At 46.0% G+C, this 20544-nt stretch overlaps 2 protein-coding genes and 1 long non-coding RNA gene across 3 annotated transcripts in view; 2 read left to right on the top strand and 1 right to left on the bottom strand.

Annotated features, from left to right (window-relative positions):
- Window positions 1-20544, top strand: part of LOC139174405 (uncharacterized) — a 177322-nt gene that overhangs the window by 104194 nt on the left and 52584 nt on the right. The window lies entirely within an intron of this gene.
- On the bottom strand, window positions 6253-14870 carry AP2S1 (adaptor related protein complex 2 subunit sigma 1). The gene is made up of 5 exons (XM_070763932.1): window positions 14704-14870; window positions 11577-11726; window positions 10302-10415; window positions 8438-8497; window positions 6253-6908 (listed from the first exon to the last, which is right to left on the bottom strand). Exons 1-5 carry the CDS (start codon window positions 14704-14706, stop codon window positions 6807-6809), a joined length of 429 nt encoding a protein of 142 aa, XP_070620033.1. The 5' UTR covers window positions 14707-14870; the 3' UTR covers window positions 6253-6806.
- ARHGAP35 (Rho GTPase activating protein 35) overlaps window positions 20154-20544 on the top strand; it is a 52292-nt gene continuing 51901 nt past the window's right edge. The window contains exon 1 of the mRNA XM_070764740.1: window positions 20154-20378. The gene's annotated coding sequence lies outside the window, so the exon portion shown is untranslated. The remainder of the gene's footprint in view (window positions 20379-20544) is intronic.

Genomic DNA, 20544 nt, shown 5'->3' with positions numbered 1-20544 from the left:
TCAGTGAGGCCTGCATGCATTCGCGAGGGACAGTGCAGGGGAGTTTGTGCACGCATGCATGGGGTGAAGGCATTGCATTATGGGTGTGGGCACGCGCACGCCTGCTATTGCACACACGCATGCCCCTTTGGCACCGGAGCTAAAAACGGTTCGCCATCCTTTCCCTGTGCCAGGTCAGACAAATGGTTGTCCAATCTCTTTTGGGAAAACCTCCAGGCTCCACCCATCGCCTTCGGGTGCCCCGGGTACCATCAGGGGGTTTGCAGAGCCTGGTGGCCGACCACACCGATCGGTTCCCTGCAACTGTGCAGGCGTACACAAAACCAGAGCTTCGTGATCCAGAGCCCAGGGCGTCTGGCCGTTTGTTTTCCTGCTGGGCGAGTTGTGTAAAACAGGTGCAGGCAAATATGCAACCCCAGGCAGTTGTGGGTTGACAAAAGCCACAGTTTTGCAGGCTGGGTGATTTCAAATAGCGTTTCCATTCCTAGCACCGGGCAGTTAGGAAAGGCTTGTCCCGTGTCTTGGCGGATGCAGCCGAGATCCTGGCCTGTTGTCCAACTCCCACGTCATCGACACGGTTGCTTTGCTAAAACAAAAAAAGGCTGTGTCTGTTTTCAGGTAGAACCGGCTGATCAACAAACATTGCCACCTGGAAGCGGACCTTGGCAAGAATCCAGGATTAAAGGGGGCAGCAGAGGTCCCTTCCTTGTTAGGGGCATCCTTGGGGGACCTTCCCTAGACATAGAAACATAGAAGTCTGACGGCAGAAAAAGACCTCCTGGTCCGTCTAGTCTGCCCTTATACTATTTTCTGTATTTTATCTTAGGGTGGATCTATGTTTATTCCAGGCACGTTTCAATTCAGTTACTGTGGATTTATCTACCACATCTGCTGGAAGTTTGTTCCAAGGATCTACTACTCTTTCAGTAAAATAATATTTTCTCATGTTGCCTTTGATCTTTCCCCTTGTGTCCCCTTGTTCTTGTGTTCACTTTCCTATTAAAAACACTTCCCTCCTGGACCTTATTTAACCCTTTAACATATTTAAATATTTCGATCATGTCCCCCCTTTACATGCTGGATTTCGTATCACAATATCATACGTTGAGCACTTCCCAAGCATCCAGGACTGAGTGATATATTTTTGTATGATGCACAGTGGCCTTTTGCAACTGACATCATGATTTTGCCAATGTTTATTGTTTTCAAATGCCGGCTGAGGTCTTTTGGCACAGCACCCAGTGTGCCGATGACCACTGGGACCACCTGTACTGGTTTATGCCAGAGTTGTAGTTCAATTTTAAGATCCTGATATTGGCTAAGTTTTTCTTGTTGTTTGTCATCAATTTGGCTGTCACTTCGCATGGCGACATTATTATTATTATTATCTCTGTATGGCTCCAACTGGCAGTGCCACAGGGAAGGGCCTTCTCGGTGGTAGCTCCAGCTCTCAGGAACCAGCTGCTCCTGGAGATCTGTACCCTCCCCACTCTACTGGCTTTCCGCAAAGCTGTAAAGACCTGGCTCATCCGTTGACCAAATGAGATACCATCTAGAAGATCCGGCCATGAGAGATATCTATGGTCTTTACTAGGGTTTTGTAATTAGTTTTCAAACTGTTCTTTTAAATATTGTTTTTATTTGTTGTAACCTGCACAAAGCCCTTGAAGAGTTGAGCAGCATATAAATTAGATTAATAAATGAATAAATATGATCCTTTTGTCTGTATCTGATCTATCCCCTACCGTTTCCCCCAAAATAAGACCTGCCTTGATAATTAGTCAAATCGGGCTTTTGAGTGCTGATCATTTTATCTTTACCGTTCTGCGTTAGCTATCATCTATCTCCGTCACCAGCTTTCCCTCTGCTTCTGCCTATCATCATCTATTTATCAATGATTGATCTTTTTGCGTCATCCATCTGTATTCTCTCCCCCTCTCTTTTTAGATTTTAAAATTGCCCATCTCCTTCAGAGAGAATAAAAATGCTGCATATGTTTATCAAGCTATGCAGGACAGCCCTGAGTGGTTCTTTAAGCTGCACATTTCCTCCTGCTGACCAGTGAAAGACGGCCTAAGGCTTTCGTCCAGCTACCTCTTCCTAAGAAGGGAGTTTCCTGGGACTTCCCCTTCTCTCAAGATCATTTCCCCAATTGGTGGCCCTGCAGAATGTTTGGCCAGCTGCCTTGAGAAGGGCATGGCTCAATCTCAGTGAGTTTTAAGATGCATGGACTTCAGTTCCCAGAATTCCCCAGGCAGGAGACGCTGAGTTCTAGTCCAGTGGTTCTCAACCTGGGGGTCGGACCCCTTTGGGGGACGAACGACCATTTCACAGGGGTTGCCTAAGACCCCTGGGGGAAGATAAATTTCCTTCTTATTCTGGCGCCTTGGAACATATTTTTATAATCCAACCAATCAGGCGTTTACAGTGGGGGTGTCCCTCTGACCTTCCTGCCAATCAGCTTCAAGCTCTGTTGGGAGAATTGGCGCTAGACTTGTGGTTGGGGGTCACCACAACACAAGGGACTGTATTAAGGGGATGCGGCATTAGAAAGGTTGAGAACCATTGTTCTAGTCCAGTGATGGCAACCTATGGCACCGGTACCACAGGTGGCACGCGAAGCCATGTCTGCTGGCACATGAGCCGTTGCCCTAGCTCAATTCCAACATCTATGTATGCGCCAGCCAGCTGATTTTTGTCTTGCTCTGGGAGGGTGTTTCTGGCTTCCAGAGAGCCTTGTGGGGGGGTATTTTTACCCTCCCCCATCTCCAAGGAAGCCATTGGAGCCTGGAAAGGGTGAGCCCACCAGAAGTTGGAAAACAGGCCATTTCCGGCCTCCATATGGCCTCTGGGGGGCAGAGGAAGCTGATTTTGACCCCTCTAGGCATTGGATTATGGGTGTGGGCACTTGTGCACGCATGCTCTTTCCGCACCCGAGGAAGAAAAGGTTCGCCATCACAGTTCTAGTCCCACCTTAGCCACTGAAATCCAGGTGGGTGACTCTGGGCCAACCCCCCCCCCCTCTCAGTGTAACCCACCTTGCAAAGTTGTTGTAAGGCAAACAGGAGGAGGAAAGAACGTTATGCAAATCTTGCTGCCTTGTGTTAAACTCAAAACAAACAAACAAAATTACTTACCAAGTAATAATGTCAGGATAAAAATCAAATTAAAAAAATATAATAGAACGCACCAAACCAAGGGAAAGTGCAGCTCTGCTCGGCCCTGTCGTTTATATATTGAAAAAAAAATTTGGAATGGTTATTGTTTCTAAAGTAAATGCTTAACATGAGTTAAATGGAAAATTATAGGCTGTTTTGACACTAGGTGAGCAGCTAAAAGCCAAACGTCAGGGTAGAGGAAATACGAAGATAAAAATAGAGCCTCGGCTAGCAAAAGAAATAGGTTATGGTTGAACTGGCGAGGTGACACAGGTGCGGGAAGCAGGTACCATATAAGGCAGAGGTCTTTGATAGGATGCTGTGTCAAAGCGGGGAGCAAACTTGTGTAAAGGGATAAAACGCTTTGCAAACCCGTGAATCAATTCTTTCCTCCTTCCATGTTATTGTCTCGAGGAGTTCCGTCTGCAAACTTGTACTCTTTCCTAAAAGCCCTGAACCTAGCCTAGACCATCTTGGCTTGCTCCAATCGTGGGGATTGGATAGGAAGGCATAAACCAGGTTAAAGTCTGCGGAGAGGGGCGGCATACAAATCCAATTAATAATAATAATAATAATAATAATAATAATAATAATAATATACCTCCAGCTGTGAGAAATCCCACCTGTAGGCTAGGCAAAGGATCAAAAGGCGCCCCCTGGTGGCTGACAATCCACCTGCGCAAACTTTGGTGGCCGGTCGCCAGGTACAAGCACAAAGCTGGCCAATAGCCAGAGGTCACCTTAGGTTTGGCCCCCTTCCTTACTGCCGCAGAGGTATCATCATGGAAGGCAATTGTCTTCCCGGAGACGCATTTTACAGCCCGATGAAATCTCCTGATGGAAAAGGAGGCCAAAGGCAGGTCGTTCCGATCTCAGGACAGTTTTACAATTGCTGGGTTTGTATGCAGAGACGGGACACACCTGTCTGGTTTGTGGCACACATTACATGAGGTTACGATGAACAATGCAAGAGGCGCAGGTCCCTCCTGATGTGGCACACAGAGGCTCCTGCTACTGAGGGAGGTTAATTTTTTTTAGGAATTTCAAACGAATTTTATTTATTGGCTCTAGGAAAAGAGCAGGGTCTTGCCAGGAGAAAGTCAAATTGCTTGGAAGATGTCTGCAGGATACACCTAACCCTGGTTAACTGATCAGGATTTGGCCCATCTAATTTCCTTTGGTTTTTTTAAATATATATGTTTTATTTTCACCTTTCATAATATTTTCTGAGATTGTAGGGTCGCATGAGAGGAAGGTGGGTGGCAAATAAATTTAATCTTTTTATTGAACTCTTAAGCCAGAGGCCCCCAAAGTTGGCAGCTTTTAAGACTTGTGGACTTCAACTCCCAGAATTCTCCAGCCACCAGTGTAGATGGCTGGAGAATTCTGGGAGTTGACGTCCACAAGTTTTAAAAGCTGCCAATTTTAGGGACCTCTGGCTTAAGCTAAGAAACCAGCTGGGTCCGTGTAAGAGACTTCTAGTATTTGAAATAATGAGTCTCTCTAGAGTGGGTAGCATACAAATATAATAAATCTAATTAATAAATAAAGACTTGCAGCGCAGGTATTAGATTTTGGCAGTGTTTTTCTCTCCATGCTTCTTTCAACTTAGTTTCTGACCATTTCATTACCAGACTAGGTAACACCATCAGATACCAGACTTATAGTACCTTAAAGCAGGGATGAATCACCTCGTCATCTTTTATGTCTTGCGTCCCAAAGGGGTTTGTTCTTTTTTTGATAGGCAAGTAGACTTTAGTTTCCCTTGAAGATGTTTCCCTTCTGATCCAAGAAGCTTCTTCAGAACCTGCCAACCAGCCTACCTGATGCTGATTGGGCAATTCTGAGAGCTGAAGTCCACATAGAATTCTTCATTGGCCAAGTGTGTCAAGAATCAGGAGGCAGGACACTTAATGATTGTCATAGGGGGCGTGACAATCCTCAAGCATACTATTGGGAGAATTCTGGGAGCTGAAGTCCATGGAGCTTAAATGAACATTTTGTTCATTTATTTCCAAATGTAAAATAATGCACTTGGGGAAGAGGAATCATCAATCTGAGTATTGTATTGGCAGTTCTGTGTTAGCAAAAACTTCAGAAGAGAAGGATTTAGGGGTAGTGATTTCTGACAGTCTCCAAATGGGTGAACAGTGTGGTTGGGCAGTAGGAAAAGCAAGTCTTCGGAGAGGGGCGGCATACAAATCTAAGTAATAAATAAATAAATAAATAAAGTAGGATGCTTGGCTGCACAGCTAGAGGTATAACAAGCAGGAAGAGGGAGATTGTGATCCCCTTATATAGAGCGCTGGTGAGACCACATTTGGAATACAACTGTGTTCAGTTCTGGAGACCTCACCTACAAAAAGATATTGACAAAACTGAACGGGTCCAAAGACGGGCGACAAGAATGGTGGAAGATCTTAAGCATAAAACGTATCAGGAAAGACTTCATGGACTCAATCTGTAGAGTCTGGAGGACAGAAGGAAAAGGGGGGACATGATCGAAACATTTAAATATGTTAAAGGGTTAAATAAGGTTCACGAGGGAAGTGTTTTTAATAGGAAAGTGAACACAAGAACAAGGGGACACAATCTGAGGCTAGTTGGGGGAAAGATCAAAAACAACATGATAAAATATTATTTTACTGAAAGAGTAGTAGATCCTTGGAACAAACTTCCAGCAGACATGGTTGGTAAATCCACAGTCACTGAATATAAACCTGCCTGGGATAAACATATACCCATCCTAAGATAAAATACAGGAAATAGTATAAGGGCAGACTAGATGGACCATGAGGTCTTTTTCTGCCGTCAGACTTCTATGTTTCTATGTTTCTATGGCGAGGAAATCTGGTTTATTTTTCTCCTTTTGTGGTTTGCACGGAGTGGCAGACTGCCAAATTTTACAGAAAGGGTTCATAAATTTTAGGAAGGGGTCAACTCGCTGCTCCCTTTTGTCTAGCAGCTCTTGTTCTGGCACCTACAAAACTACCAAAAAAAACCCCATAATTAATTGGATCTGTTTGATTAATGGAGGTGGGGGCTGCATTGTTCTTCCTGAAACGGGGCAGGGTTTAAATGAGCGACGTCTCTCTTTTCAGTGTTGAGATGGATGGTTTATTTCAAGACATCACGTTACTGGCAGTTGAACCTCTCAAATCCACTTATTACAGGTGCCTGTATTCCACACACACACTCACATACACACAGACATGGTCCCTCTTTTGCAGATGCAGCACAACACGTTGACATGGATGGCCAGATGGGGAGGGGGCAGTAGACCAGCAACGGGGAGAGTGGCGAGCAGGGGAGATCAACAGGCGGGGACTGGGTAGGTGGGCACGGCAGGAGGGTAGGAGTTCTCTCCAAATTCCCCCCCAACCACCCACTCTGAGCCAGCCCTAAGTTGCCAGCTCTCCCTCTTCCCCATGCACCCCACTTTCCCGGCAGAAGAGACGCCCCAAGGGAGCCCCTCCACCCAAACGCTTCTTCCCTGCCAGCCCTGCAGCCCTGGGCTACGGGGCGAGCAAGTCTGTGATTCGGGGTGCTGGAAAGACAGAGAGGAGGGGCTGGCAGGAAGCGGCAGGTTCAGAAGAAGAAGAAGAGGACCCCATTGAGGTGGTGGATGGTCACACACACACGCCCGAATCATTCCAACGACTGCAGCATCAGGAGCTGCTTCAACACCTTGGTCTGGCTGGTTTCCCGGATCTCCCCAGCGAGGAACATCTCGTCCACCACCGTGTAGACCTGCAAAGGAGCAGAGGAGGGGATGCTGAAATGGGGAGGGGGCAAGAGCCCACCGAGGATGGCGGCCAGCTACAGAGAGGCCTACCCACTCGCTCCAGTAGAGCAGCCCTGGGTGGCAAGATAATAATAATAATAATAATAATAATAATAATAATAATAATAATAATAATAATAATTTATTAGATTTGTATGCCGCCCCTCTCCGAAAATGAGCGGCAGATAAACACATTTGATGAATAACAGGTCTATTTCTGTTGGTACTCTGTACATAACTAGTTGGGTTTGGCAATATACAAAATAAACCAACAATGTATGCTTGCATGTATTGGATCACTATTGCTTTAAGAGCTAGTGTTACGGATGGCCACAAGAGGGAGCCAGAGGCATAGTTCTCTCTGTTATTTCTGTATTGTCTCAGTGGCTGCTGTAATAAGAACTGTGTATTCAAATTATGGTTTATGTATTTTGCAAGCTGAACAAGTAAGGCTTTTAGACTTGTATATCTATTGATTGCTTTATCTGTGTATGACTAGGGCTGTTCTTGACTAAGGTATTCGCCAAAGTAAATAACACTGTATACACTTAATGTATCTGAATTGTATTACAGGTACTGAAACATTACTCATATCTCTGGGCTATCGGCTGCGTATCTGCTAGGCCTCCACATTTCCTCTGTGTATGTGTATCTTTGATTACTCGGAGATCACTCTGCACACTCTTTAACAAATCCACATCCTGTTTACTGAAAAACTTTCAGCTACTGGGGAGTCCAGAAGAGTCTTTTCTGTTGTGGCCCTCCAGAATCCCACGCTAAGCAAGACAGTAGTTAGGATTTTACCCCGTTTGCTTCCCACCATTGTTAAGTGAATCACTGCAGGGGTTAGGCCAGTAACTAGGTTGTTAAGTGATTCCAGGCTTTCCTGTTGACTTTGCTTGATAAAAGGTCACAAAGGGGGGTCACGTGACCCCAGGACACACCACCGTCATAAACACAGGTCACTTTTCATCATTCTCTGTTCAGTCTGTAGCTATGAATAAACGATGCATTAATGTTTATACTGGGCTTTTAAACTGGATTTTTATTATTGTATTTCTTATTGTTATGTGCCACCCTGAGTCTGTTTGGAGAAGGGCAGCCTATAAATCCAATCCAAATAAACAAAGAACAGGGGGTCCAGGTGGAAAGCTTTTTGAAATTCCCTGACATTTCTCTGTGACTTGCGATCTAGTTAAGGCAGAGGTCGTAGAGGACGTCATACCAAACGGTTAAGCCGTGGAGAAATAGCGGTGGGTGAGGAAGCAAGTTGTTGCCACAGTTATGCTCATTTTTGCTTGACTCTGCCAGGCAGCGTGACCTGTTTTGCTTTTTTAAACATGATTTTCCCCTGACTTTTAAACATTTTAATACAGTTTCCCCCCCTGATTTATTCTGTTTTTTTCACGAATTCCCTGATAATGCCCTGATATTTCCCGAAACGCCGATTTCCTGGGCAATTCCCTGATTTCCCTGAAACAAACAAAGCTCCCACCTTGTAGAAGTTGAAGACCAGGTCGAGCTCGCAGACGTTGTGAAAATACTCGTTCAAAACCTAAGGAGAGAGAAGAGGGTGGGGGTTGAATGGGGGGGGTCTCAGCTCTGCACAAAAGACGGGGAGGAAGCGGTATGAAACCCCGGTGGCCAAGAACACCGTGCTGTGCACATTCTTGGCAGGGGGAGAGGCGTCAGGTACCTATCCAGCCCCTTTTATTAACTTACCTTAGGGACTGCCTTCTGCCCCACGAATCCCAGCGGCCAGTTAGGTCCCACAGAGTGGGTCTTCTCCGGGTCCCGTCAACTAAACAATGCCACTTGGCAGGACCCAGGGGAAGAGCCTTCTCTGTGGCGGCCCCGGCCCTCTGGAACCAACTCCCCCCAGAGATTAGAATTGCCCCCACCCTCCTTGCCTTTCGCAAGCTACTTAAAACCCACCTCTGCCGCCAGGCATGGGGGAATTAAGACTTCTTCTCCCCCTAGGCCGTTACAATTGTATGCATGGTATGTTTGTATGTATGTTTGGTTTTGTATATTAAGGGGTTTTAATTCGCTTTTAGTATTGGATTATTATTGTATATTGTTTATGATTGTTGTTAGCCGCCCCGAGTTTTCGGAGAGGGGCGGCATATAAATCCAATAAAACTTGAAACTTGGAACTTAGCCTTTTGTGCCGTGATCAATGGGAAAGTCAATGCTCAGGGAGATAAATCTATCTCGGCATCTATTGTTGGCCTACTAGCGCAGCACCACTGGGAGCGTCCTGACATTCGGCATTCTCGCATGGAATGGGAGCAGCTCCGTAGGGGATAAAAAAGCTCTACAGAGAATCACCAGGCTCCAGCTACCTGCGCTGGACGATATCTTTGCATCTCGCTGTTTTAGGAAGGGGCACAACATTTCCAGAGACTTTTCTCACCCTGCTTACAACCTTTTCGGACTGATGTCTTCTGGCAAAAGATACATGACAATTAAGAACATAAGAAGAGCCGGGCTGAATCAGGCCAAAGCCCATCGAGTCCAGCATTCTGTGTCCCACAGTGCCCCCCCCCCCCCCAATTTTGTCCATGGGGATCTTGAGCAGAAGAAAAGTTTGTAAGAAGAAGCAATTTTTCCCATAGGAATCAATGTAAAAGCAAATAAGGCGTGCGATTGGGGAAACCACAGGGAGGGTGGAGGCCCTGTTTCCTCCCAGGAGATTCCTAGAGAGGCCCCACGCAGGCTTCTCCCTGCCTTTTCCGGCCTGTTTCCTCCCAGGAGATTCCTAGAGAGGCCCCACACAGGCTTCTTCCTGCCTTTTCCGGCCTGTTTCCTCCCAGGAGATTCCTAGAGAGGCCCCACACAGGCTTCTTCCTGCCTTTTCCAGTTACAGTTTCAGAGGTTCGGGTTTGTAAGTGGAAAATGGTTCTTGAGAAGAGGCAAAAAAAATGTTGAATGCCCGGTTCTTATCTAGAAACATTTGTGAGTAGAGGCCTTCTTATGTAGAGGTACCACTGCATTTATTTATTATTTAGAAAGAGAAGATGGGGAGGAGAAAAAGGTTTGGGTCACAAGTACTGGAATAACCTCTGCAGAGCCTCAGCACTTCTATGCTGCTTCACTGGGCTTTCCAGCCCTCTCTAAGCTGGTTGCAAAGTCATCACATTGCCCCCAACACTCTGGGTCCTCATTTTACCGACCTCAGGAGGAGGGGAGGCTGAGTCAACCATGAGAAGGTCAGAATCGAACTGCTGGCAGTCGGCAGAATTCACCTGCAACCCTTCATGCTGACCCATGGGCCACCCTGGCTGCCACATTATTACTAGGCTCGACGTGAGGGGGAGGGACGGCCCTGCTTTGCAACTGGACAGGCCCACACTCACCTCCACAAAGTTGTGAATGGCCTCCAGGTAAGCTAAATTGTTGTCGTTCACATCCACGCAAATGCAGAAGTACAACCCCGCGTAACGTCGGTAGATGATCTTGAAGTTTCGGAACTGGAGAAAGAAACCAAACCGTCCATCAGGGGAGAGAGAAAAAAGACTGTTAAAAGCAGGACAATGCTGGTCAAGGATGGCGGAAGGCTGGCCTTATCTATTCTCACATCTTTATGCTTTGGTCAAACGGTTCACATGCAAGCATGGGTTTCACCAGCCTTAAGGGACGCCTATCCTTCTGCCCGATGGCTCTTATTGACCGTATATTTCATATTTCAGTGAAAAAAGAAGCACAGGGGCAAATTTCAACGTATAGAATATAAAACTCTTAACAGGAAGATTAAAAATTTGTGTCTAGGTTGTAAATATATCTATTTTTTACTTCATTTATCGCAGCCGTTAGTTCCACTCTGGCCACTAGTATGAATGAAGGATGACTGATGGTTTTATATTGGGTTTTATTTATTTTTCTCAATGTTTTAATTGTATTTCTACTATTTTTCTTATTGTCTACATTTTATTCTGTAAGCTGCCCTGAGTCCATGAGGAGAAAGGCAGCCTATAAATAAAAATAAATAAATAAATAGATAGATAGATAGATAGATAGATAGATAGATAGATAGATAGATAAGCAAAATAAATGTCCATTGTAGTCATGGTTTTTGACAGTTTGTCACTAATTTTTATTTATTGACTTACTTATTTTGTTAGATTTATATAGCTCCCTTTCCCTTGCAGACAATATGTGTTGGGGACTTGGATTGTTGACCCCCACACTTATAAAAATTTGGGGATGGTATTTTCTCACAATGGAGGTCATAGTGTCTGCAAGTGTCAGCTGGCTTCAGAAGGGTTGACGAGGGTCTTCTAAAGCAGGGGCCTCCAACCTTGGCAACTCTAAAGACTTATGGACTTCAACTCCCAGAATCCCTCAGCCGGCTATGCCAGCTGGGCGACTGTGGGAGATGGTGAGTTCTAGTTCCATCCTAAGCATTTATTTATTTTGTTTATTTAATTAGATTTGTATGCCCAATCCTGAAGGACTCGGCATGAAAGCTAGCTGGGTGACCTTGGGCTAATCATTCTTTCTCAGCCCAGCCCACCTCACAGGATCGTTGTGGTGGGGAAAACAGAAGGAGGAAGGAAGGAAGGGTGATGATGTCTATATTCATTGCAAGGCAGGAGGAAACCCTCAAATCAATCGGGCCAGGAAGGTGCTACCTCCACAAAATTGGTGTGCTTGGCGTCCCGTACGGTAACCACCGCGTGCACTTCCTCAATCAGCTTTTGCTTCTCGTCATCGTCAAACTGCATGTACCACTTGGCCAGACGGGTTTTGCCGGCCCGGTTCTGAATCAGGATAAAGCGGATCTGTAAAACAGGACCAATAAAGTCCAGAATCCAAACATCATTCAGCTGCAATCAGGGAGGCACGCAGAAATTTATGAGAAATGGATCGACTCACAATAGAGTTACGGGACCAAAAAGGTTCGGACTATTATGAGACCTGGGGAAAATAGAAGCATAGAAGATTGACAGCAGAAAAAGACCATCTCGTCTGCCCTTCTACTATTTCCTGTATTTTACCTTAGGATGGATCTATGTTTATCCCAGGTATGTTTCAATTCAGTTCCTGTGGATTGACCAACCACGTCTGCTGGAAGTTCGTTCCAAGCATCTACTACTCTTTCAGTCAAATAATATTTTCTCATGTTCCTTCTGATCTTTCCCCCAACTAACCTCAGATTGTGCCCCCTTGTTCTTGTGTTCACTTTCCTATTAAATGGGATCAATGGGTGTCCAGGAGGAAAGCAGTTTGAAATTCCCTGACATTTCCCTGTAACTCACAATCTAGTAAAAGCGTGGTCGTAGATGACCTCATACCAAACGGCTAAGCCATGGAGAAATATCGGTAGCTAAGGAAGCAAGTCGTTGCCACAGTTATGCTCATTTTTGCTTGACTCTGCCAGGCAGCACAATCTGTATTTTTTTTTAAAAAAACATTTTAATACAATTTGATTTATTCTGGGTTTTTTTCCACTAATTCTCTGATATTTCCCGAACCACCGATTTCCCTGATAATTCCCTGATAATTCCCTGTTTTCCAGGTTTGCTGGACACCCTGAGTCCACAAGTTGCTGATCTAAAGGGTATGGCTAGCTGGTGAGAGTTAAATGGCTTGAAATAGATCTATGCTAATCTCCCTTTATTTCTTTGTGCGTAAAAAGATAAATTTAACACTAACATCAAGAACCTGCTACAAAGCAGCTTGTTTCCTCTTTGGTCTCCATTTAGCAGATCAAATTCCTGCCTGCTTCCTTTTGCTGTTCTGGAAAACTTGGTATTTCCCACCACCCCCAGCCGCCCCCACCCCCTAAAGGATTGCAAAACCCTTGCTAGCCTGACCCCATTTTTTTGCTTAGCTCAATTTTTGAACCGTGGAGCTAATAGAGGGAAGTGTGCCACCCACCCTAAACAAGAAAGCCAGCCCAGCACAAATAGCAAAAAGGCTGATGGTTTGCGATTTGTTACAAAGAATTTTTTTTTTAAATTCCAGGAATAATACAAGAAGTTTTTTAATGTCCCGGTTATCAGGAAACGGACACATTGCAAGACAGTAGAACATTTGCCAAATTAGCTTGTTTGCCAAATTAAAAAAAAAAGTAATATTTATTTTGTAAAGTCAAGGGAATTTTCCCAATCCTTGACTTACGACTATTATTTACTGACTGTTCAAAGTTACAGCAGCCCTGAACAAAATGGGACATGAACCATTTTCATACTTACAACTGTTTCAGCATCGGGACAGTCACGTGATTGGCAACTGACCTGTACTTGTGACTGTATTTGTAACCTTCTTCTGACAAGCAAAACTCAACAGGGATGCTCATCTGCCAGATTCACTTAACAGCTGGGTCACTTAGCCTTCCAAAAGGCTGTGAAGACCTGGCTTTGCCCGCAGGCCTGGGAGCCATGAATACTACTATCTTGTCACAGCTGAAATTTGATTGATTTGGTATGTATGTTCATTCTGAATGGACAGGTTTTTGGGGTTTTATAATGGGGGTTTCACTGTTTTTTTAGTATTTAATATTTGACTTTTTTACCATTGTATTGTGTTTTATATTGTTGTAAGCTGCCCTGAGTCCCATGGGATTGGGTGGCGTAGAAGTCAAATGAATTACATTAAAATTACTAACTTAACTGCAGCAATTCACTTAACAACCGTGGCAAGAAAAGTCATAAAATTGTTTCAACTCCCACCCTCAAAACGTCACTACAGAGCACCGTATACCAAGACAACTAGACACAAGAACAGTTTTTTCCCGAACGCCATCACTCTGCTAAACAATTCCTTCAACACTGTCAGACTTTTTACTAAATCTGCACTACTATTTCTACTAGTTTTTTCTCATCATTCCTCTCACCCATCTCCTCCCACTTAGGACTGTAGGACTGTAACTTGTTGCTTGCATCCTAAGATTTTGATTAATATTGATTGTTTCCTCATTGCTTATTTGACCCCTATGACAACCATTAACTGTTGGACCTCATGATTCTCAACAAATGTCTCTTTTCTTTTATGTAGACTGGGAGCATCTGCACCAAAGACAAATTCCTTGTGTGCCCAATCACACTTGGCCAATAAAGAATTCTATTCTATTCTAAAATGGGACAAGACTCACTGAGTCCCACAGGAAATTAATAAAATAATAATAAAATAATAATATATTAATAATAATAATGTATTAGATTTGTATGCTGCCCCTCTCTGAGGGGCCCCTATTCTGGTTGTACGTCCAAGACTTCCTATAGGGTTTTATTTCAATGCTCCTTTTCTTTTTTTATTACCTTGGCTGGGGATGAGAGGATCTGGAGGGGGAGACAATATCCCTAGTAAAATACCATTAGCCTACCTTACAGGGCTGTTGTACAAATCCAGGACAGGAGTGCGGGTTATTGCTCAAACCGGCTTCTGAATTTCATTTACCCCAGGGATAAACACACACCCCGGGGGGTCTCTGCTGATGGACAGATTTTGGGATAAATGGGAATAAAGTCTAATATTTGGGCTGCTGGGAAGTGGAGGGGGGGGAAGAAAGGGGGGGATTGGGGCAGCTACGTTTGGGTGGCCCCCAGAGGAGTAAGGCCTGGCCTGAGGGGGCTTATAGCCTCGCTGAGACCCCCTACTCGCCCCCCCCCAAATTAATAGCATTATTAAGGTTTATTATGACCCCAAGCAAGATAACAACCCCCCCCCCCAGGATTCCCCCCCCGCCTGGCAGCCCCACTGCTCCAGTGAAACCCCCCCCCCGCCTCCTTTAAAGAGACCCCCGCCCCTCCTTACCATGATGGCTCCTGAGTGTCCCCCTCCTCCTGTTCCTCCTGCTGCTGCTGCCCGCAGAGCGCCCGGGAAGCGGCTTCAGCCCCCCGACTCTAATTCTGCCTTCCTACCGGATATCCGACAGGGCTGCTGCCAAGCGCTCAGCCCATCGGGAGTTGCAGTCCAAAGAAGGGAAGGAACCGGAAGAGCGCCTAACGAATGGAGCAAATCCCGTCAGGCTTTGCGCCAGCAAGGGAACCTATAGGGTCGTTTTCCCGGCCGGGATGGCCTACGCGACGACCGCGCTGCATGCCGGGAGCTGTAATTTATTTGTTTTTTGAAAGAGGAGTAAAAGTGTGCCGGTGGCGTCCAGTAGGGGGAGCTCGAGTTCCGCGGTCTTCGCGCGAAGCCGGGGACTCGTGTGGCGGAAGGCAACTGAGCTAGTAATGCCCCCGGCGCTGCCCCGGCTGGACTTTAGCCTCAGGCTCAGGCGGGCCTTCGTAGGCCCAAGGTTTCTGAGCCCTAACGCAAGAGGGTGCTGCTGGGGTCTATTTTAGAGGAAACAGGAGACATGTCACTCTGATGGACTTGTAGCTTGACAACTTGATTAACGTGTTTATTTGTAGTTCTTGTACGTGGTGCAATTCCCGAAGAACTCTGGGCGGCTTCCAATGAATTTAAAAAACAATACATAAGAAACAGTATAAAAACATTGATAAAACCCCGCAGCATACATGCTCTCACTCATATTCCTAGCAAAATCTAGGATACCATTCACTCAAGGGTTCCTGACCTGCCGGATTTAATAATCTCAAATAATGGAGGAGGCCGTTGTTGCGCATCTCCTGCCCCAATGGGTGTTTCTTTATCGGCCTCCAGAAAGAAAATTTGGCTCACCAGGGCTTCAACTTGTTCAAATTCGCTAATTGTTACTTCCATTTGAATGTACATTCCTGATACTGTGTACTACAGGTGGTCCTCGACTTAAAACTGCTTGTTTAGTGATTGTTCCGTTACAAGGGCACTGAAACAATTCCTTTTCACACTCAATGATTGTTGTAGCATCCTCACAATCACATAAAAATGTGGACACTTGGCAATTGACATAGATTTATGACAGTTACAGTGCCCTGAAATCATTCTGACAAGCAAAGTCAATGGGGAAGACAGATTCTGTATCCGGCAGGGATTCACTTAACATCTGTAGCAAATAAAGTTGTAAAATGAGGCAAAACACATTTGACTGTCTTGCTTAGCAATGAAAATTTTGGGCTCAATTGTGGCCATAAATCGAGAATTATCTGTAGCCACTTCCGGGCACCATCCAACTATTTCCTCCTTCCCTTCATTAAGAGTGCACGTTTGCAAAATATCAGGAAGGAACTATCTATATATCTACATTGCTTTGCCTTGTAATTAATATTTTAATTACAAGTAGTCCTCAGTGTATGTCTATAATGGAATCTACCTGCCCATCACGGTTGTAACTCATCACATTTGTCATATCTGTATGACTGATGCAATTTTATATTTTTTTTGTAGCAGTTGCATTAAACAAATCAGCCAATTTTGCTGTAAACTGGAAATGTGCCATTGTAGAACGCTGTCATGTGAACCCAGGACACTGTAAATGGCTGTAAACGTGGTCCAGTTGCTGACACTTAAGCAAACAGTTGCAAGTCGAGGACTGCCTGATTTAATGATTAGGAAAAACATGGCAGTGCAGCTTCCTGAAACTTTGTGGTGACAGCCTTAAATTAGTAAGATAGGTGGATGGGAGTGGGCATCATAATTTCAAAAGCCACTTTGGCAGGATTGTCATTCTGGGAGATTTCCGTCCCTGTCCTGAAATGAATTTGGAAGAGATCACACTTCATGGCAGAACACAAGGTCCTCATTATCTGCCGTTAAAAGACCAAGGGAGGACCTACAATGGTCTTCTCCAATGTGCCCCTGTCCAGATGTGTTAAATCCCATCCAGAGCTGAATTCCATCTTTTTTGGAGGGCAGCAGGAAGAATGAGCCGGGAGAGGCAGAGAGCCTCGTGTGCCTACCACAACTTTGTGCCATCTGGAATAATAATAATAATAATAATAATAATAATAATAATAATAATAATAATTTATTAGATTTGTATGCCGCCCCTCTCCGAGGACTCGGAGCGGCTCACAACAAATAATACATGAAATACAAATCCAATATTAAAAACAATTTTAAAACCCTCACTTGCCCTCCCTAAAATGCCCACAGGGACAACCATGTTTTGTTTGTTTATTTTAAAGATTTCTGGGCAAAGCTCAGGTTTGTGACAAGGCAGGTTTCTAATCCAGCTGTCTGGGAGTTGGAGTAAGAAATATTGATTTAAATCCTGAAAGGTCACCCCCAAAACCATGGACTTTGGCTGAAAAGTCATCAATCTTTTTGGTTGTTTTTCTTCTGCTGTGGAAAACATCTCTGTAGGTCTTCCTCTCACTCCCCAACATTTTTCCCCCAAATACAAGTAGTTATTAATCTCACAGCTTTGCCCAAACTGCAAGATCCAATCTGGGTTAGTCATTGGGACAATTTTATTTCTCTAAGTTTTCAGACATGGTGCTGGAGCCCATCTTCCAGAAATCTCTCTCCACTGGAATGTGGGTGAATGAATTCTGAGTTTATTAACATATTCCAGTGGAGAGAAGTTCCCGGAAGATGGGCTCCAGCACGAGTCTCAAAGCTCAGGAAAGTAAACCTCTAGTCCTGGTGTCTGACCCAAATCGGATCTTGCAACATTATCCTGGGATATGTATACATTTGCTTGTATTCCGGACATGGTAGCAATATTCCAGTATTTGAGGGGCTTTCCCAAAGAAGAGGGGGTCAATCGATTTTCCAAAGCTCCAGAAGGCAGGCAAGAAAAAATGGGTGAAAACTATTCAAGGAGGGAAGCAACCTGGAATTAAGTAGAAACTTCCTAATAGTGAGGGCGTCTCCATCACTGGAGGTTTTTAAGTAGACTCTGGAAAGCCACCTGTCTGAAATGGTACAGGATCCCCTGCTTGAGCAAATAGTTGGACTAGAAGACCTCCAATTTTCTTCCAGCTTTATTCTGATTGACTGGACATAGATAATAAATAAGTGAAATTGGTTGTAGTTTGACACGCTGGATGAACTCTGCCATTATTGTTGATTTAATCAATTCTGATTTAAGCAAACCAGTTTAGCATAAAGTATAAACCAGGTGTCTGGTTTTGGTGACACTCCCCAAATATTGCACACAGGTTTCCAGCCTAAGACAAATCATGCAGCCTTCCTATTTGTGTATGACGGGCTCCCTATTCTATCCGACTTTGTTTTGCAAAGGTTTTTAATTAAGCTGAAATATGAAATGAGAAACTGGTTCACTGCAGAACAAAGCACTTCCCACTATCTTAATTCATTAAAAATGCATCGGGGCCTCATGGAAACTTAGACATTTATAGAAAATAAAAATGGTGTCAGTGAGGGTGCAGGTCAGTTTTTTATCTAGGAGGGTGGCCATTTGCCTAGAAATGGTGTCAAGTTGGCACTTTTGACGCTCTCTGAGATTGGCAATTTTCTTGCAAACATTTCACGACCCAGAGAACATCATCAGTGCTAAAACAGAGGGGGGTGGGTTGCTGTTTAATTACCAAGAACTCCCCACACACATACACTTATAAGGCAAGCTATATATAAGCAATGCGGGATGGCGGGACCTAGAGGAAGAGCCTTCTCTGTGGTGGCTGCCACTCTATGGAATCACCTGCCCCCAGAGATTTGCATTCTCTCTTCCGGAAAGCCGTTAAGACCTGGATTTTCTGTCAGGCCTGGAATTAGATTGACTGTTGTATGTGTGTCGTTCTTTTTAAGATATTATTTTATTCATAGAATATTGACGGAAGAAAAATCCACAGGAACTGAATATTAAACATGCCTGGGATAAACATCCATCCATCCTAAGATAAAATACAGGAAATAGTAGAAGGGCAGACTAGAGAGACCAGGTCTTTTTCTGCCGTCAACCTGCTGGAAGTTTGTTCTACCACACTTTCAGTAAAATACACTGCTCAAAAAAAATAAAGGGAACACTTAAAAAACAGAATATGACTTCAAGTAAGTCAAACTCCTGTCAAATCAAACTGTCCACTTAGGAAGCAACACTGATTGACAGTCAATTTCACAGGCTGTTGTGCACATTCAACTTAGCACGGAACAAAGTATTCAATGAGAATATTTCATTCCTTCAGATCTAGAATGTTCTTGGAGTGTTCCCTTTATTTTTTTGAGCAGTATATATTCTTATTACATTACTGATTTTACGATGCAATTTTGATTGTATTTTGGTGCTATTGTATTTATTCCACTTGTTTGCCGTTCTGAGTCTGCTTTGGATTGAGCAGCATATAGAATAGAATAGAATAGAATAGAATAGAATAGAATTCTTTTTTGGCCAAGTGTGATTGGACACACGAGGAATTTGTCTTTGGTGCAGATGTTCTCAGTGTACATAAAAGGAAATCTATAGATTAATCTATAATATAAAATATAGAAACAAGTGGTATAACACTTAATGATTGTCATAGATTGTCATATAAATACAATAAACAAATACAATAAATAAATAAACAAATAAATGCGCAACCCGCCCTCCCTTCAGCACTGATTATGTTCCCTAGTGGGGTCATGAAACGTCTGCCAAAGCTCAGGGACCCCCGGTCCTCGCCCTTGCCCAGTATGGGAGCCTGCTCAGGGGTTTCAAGGCCGAGGCCCAAGGCAGCCGCCGGGAGGGAAGCAGCCGGGAACAAAAGCCCAGCGGCGGCCAGGCGGGTTTGGGGGGCGGCGGCCAGGCAGGCCCTCTTTTTTTCTCTCCAGGAAGAACCCACCAAACCCTGCATGGGGGGGGGGTTATCCCACCTCTCGCGGACCCCCCCCCCCCCCCCACGCCCTTCCCTAGGATAGAAGGACCCGCCGCGCTCCCGACGCTGGCTTCGCCCCTCCGGTCACGGACAGGCGGCGCGCGCATCCTTCTTTTCTCCACCTCCCCCCCCTCATGCCTGCACCGCGCGCCCGCGCGCCCGCGCGCGCACTCTCCTCCTCCTCCCCGCATATCAGCCCCGCCCCCCCGCGGCGCGGACCGAGAGAGGCGGCGCAGGCGCGTTTCTCTCCCTCGGCGGCGCTCCGTTTCGGGAGCGCGCCCGCGTCCCCTTCTTCTTCTCCTCCTTGCCTGCCCGCCTGCCTGCTGCTGGGCCCGTAGTGAGTCGGCCACGCCCCCTTGCTCGCTCGCTCCTCAGCTTCTGCCGGCGGCTCCTGCGCAAAGGCTCGAGCGCGCGTGCGCGTTAGCGTCTCAGGGAGCGGGGGCGCGCGCGCGGGTCTGCTGCCCCCTCCTCCTCCTCCCTCCCCCCCGCCGCTGGAGACGCACGCGGGCCCGCGCCCTGTCGCTTCTTTTCCCTCAGTCGATGGTTTCGCCGCCCTCGCCGCCTCCTCTCAGCGTGAGGCGAGGGCGCCTCCTCGGCCTCTCCGCTGCCACCCTCGCGGCGCCCGGGTGAAGGAAGGCAGGAAGAGCGGGCGAGCGAGCGGGCGAGGAGGGAGGGAGGGAGGAACATGGCGCCGCCTCCTCCGCCCTCGCCGCCGCCGCTTCGGGTCCTCGTCCGCCCCGCCCCAAGAGCCCGGCCTGGCCCGGCCCCGCCGCCCCCGACCCGGTGAGTCGCCTCGCCTGCCGCCGCCAGCGCCGCCTCGGCCGGGCCCCGCCGAGGAACAATGAGGGGGGGCGGGAGGAGGAGGCGGGGGTCCTCGGGGGGCAGACCCCTCCCACGGCGCCCCCCCTCCCGGAGCGCTGCCAGCGGGCGGGGGGAAAGGGAGGCGCCC

The sequence above is a fragment of the Erythrolamprus reginae genome, chromosome 11 (assembly GCF_031021105.1).
Source record: "Erythrolamprus reginae isolate rEryReg1 chromosome 11, rEryReg1.hap1, whole genome shotgun sequence".
Classification (NCBI taxonomy): Eukaryota; Metazoa; Chordata; class Lepidosauria; order Squamata; family Dipsadidae; genus Erythrolamprus; species Erythrolamprus reginae.
The sequence above is the reverse complement of the archived record's forward strand: the minus strand, read 5'-3'. Positions and strand labels throughout refer to the sequence as shown.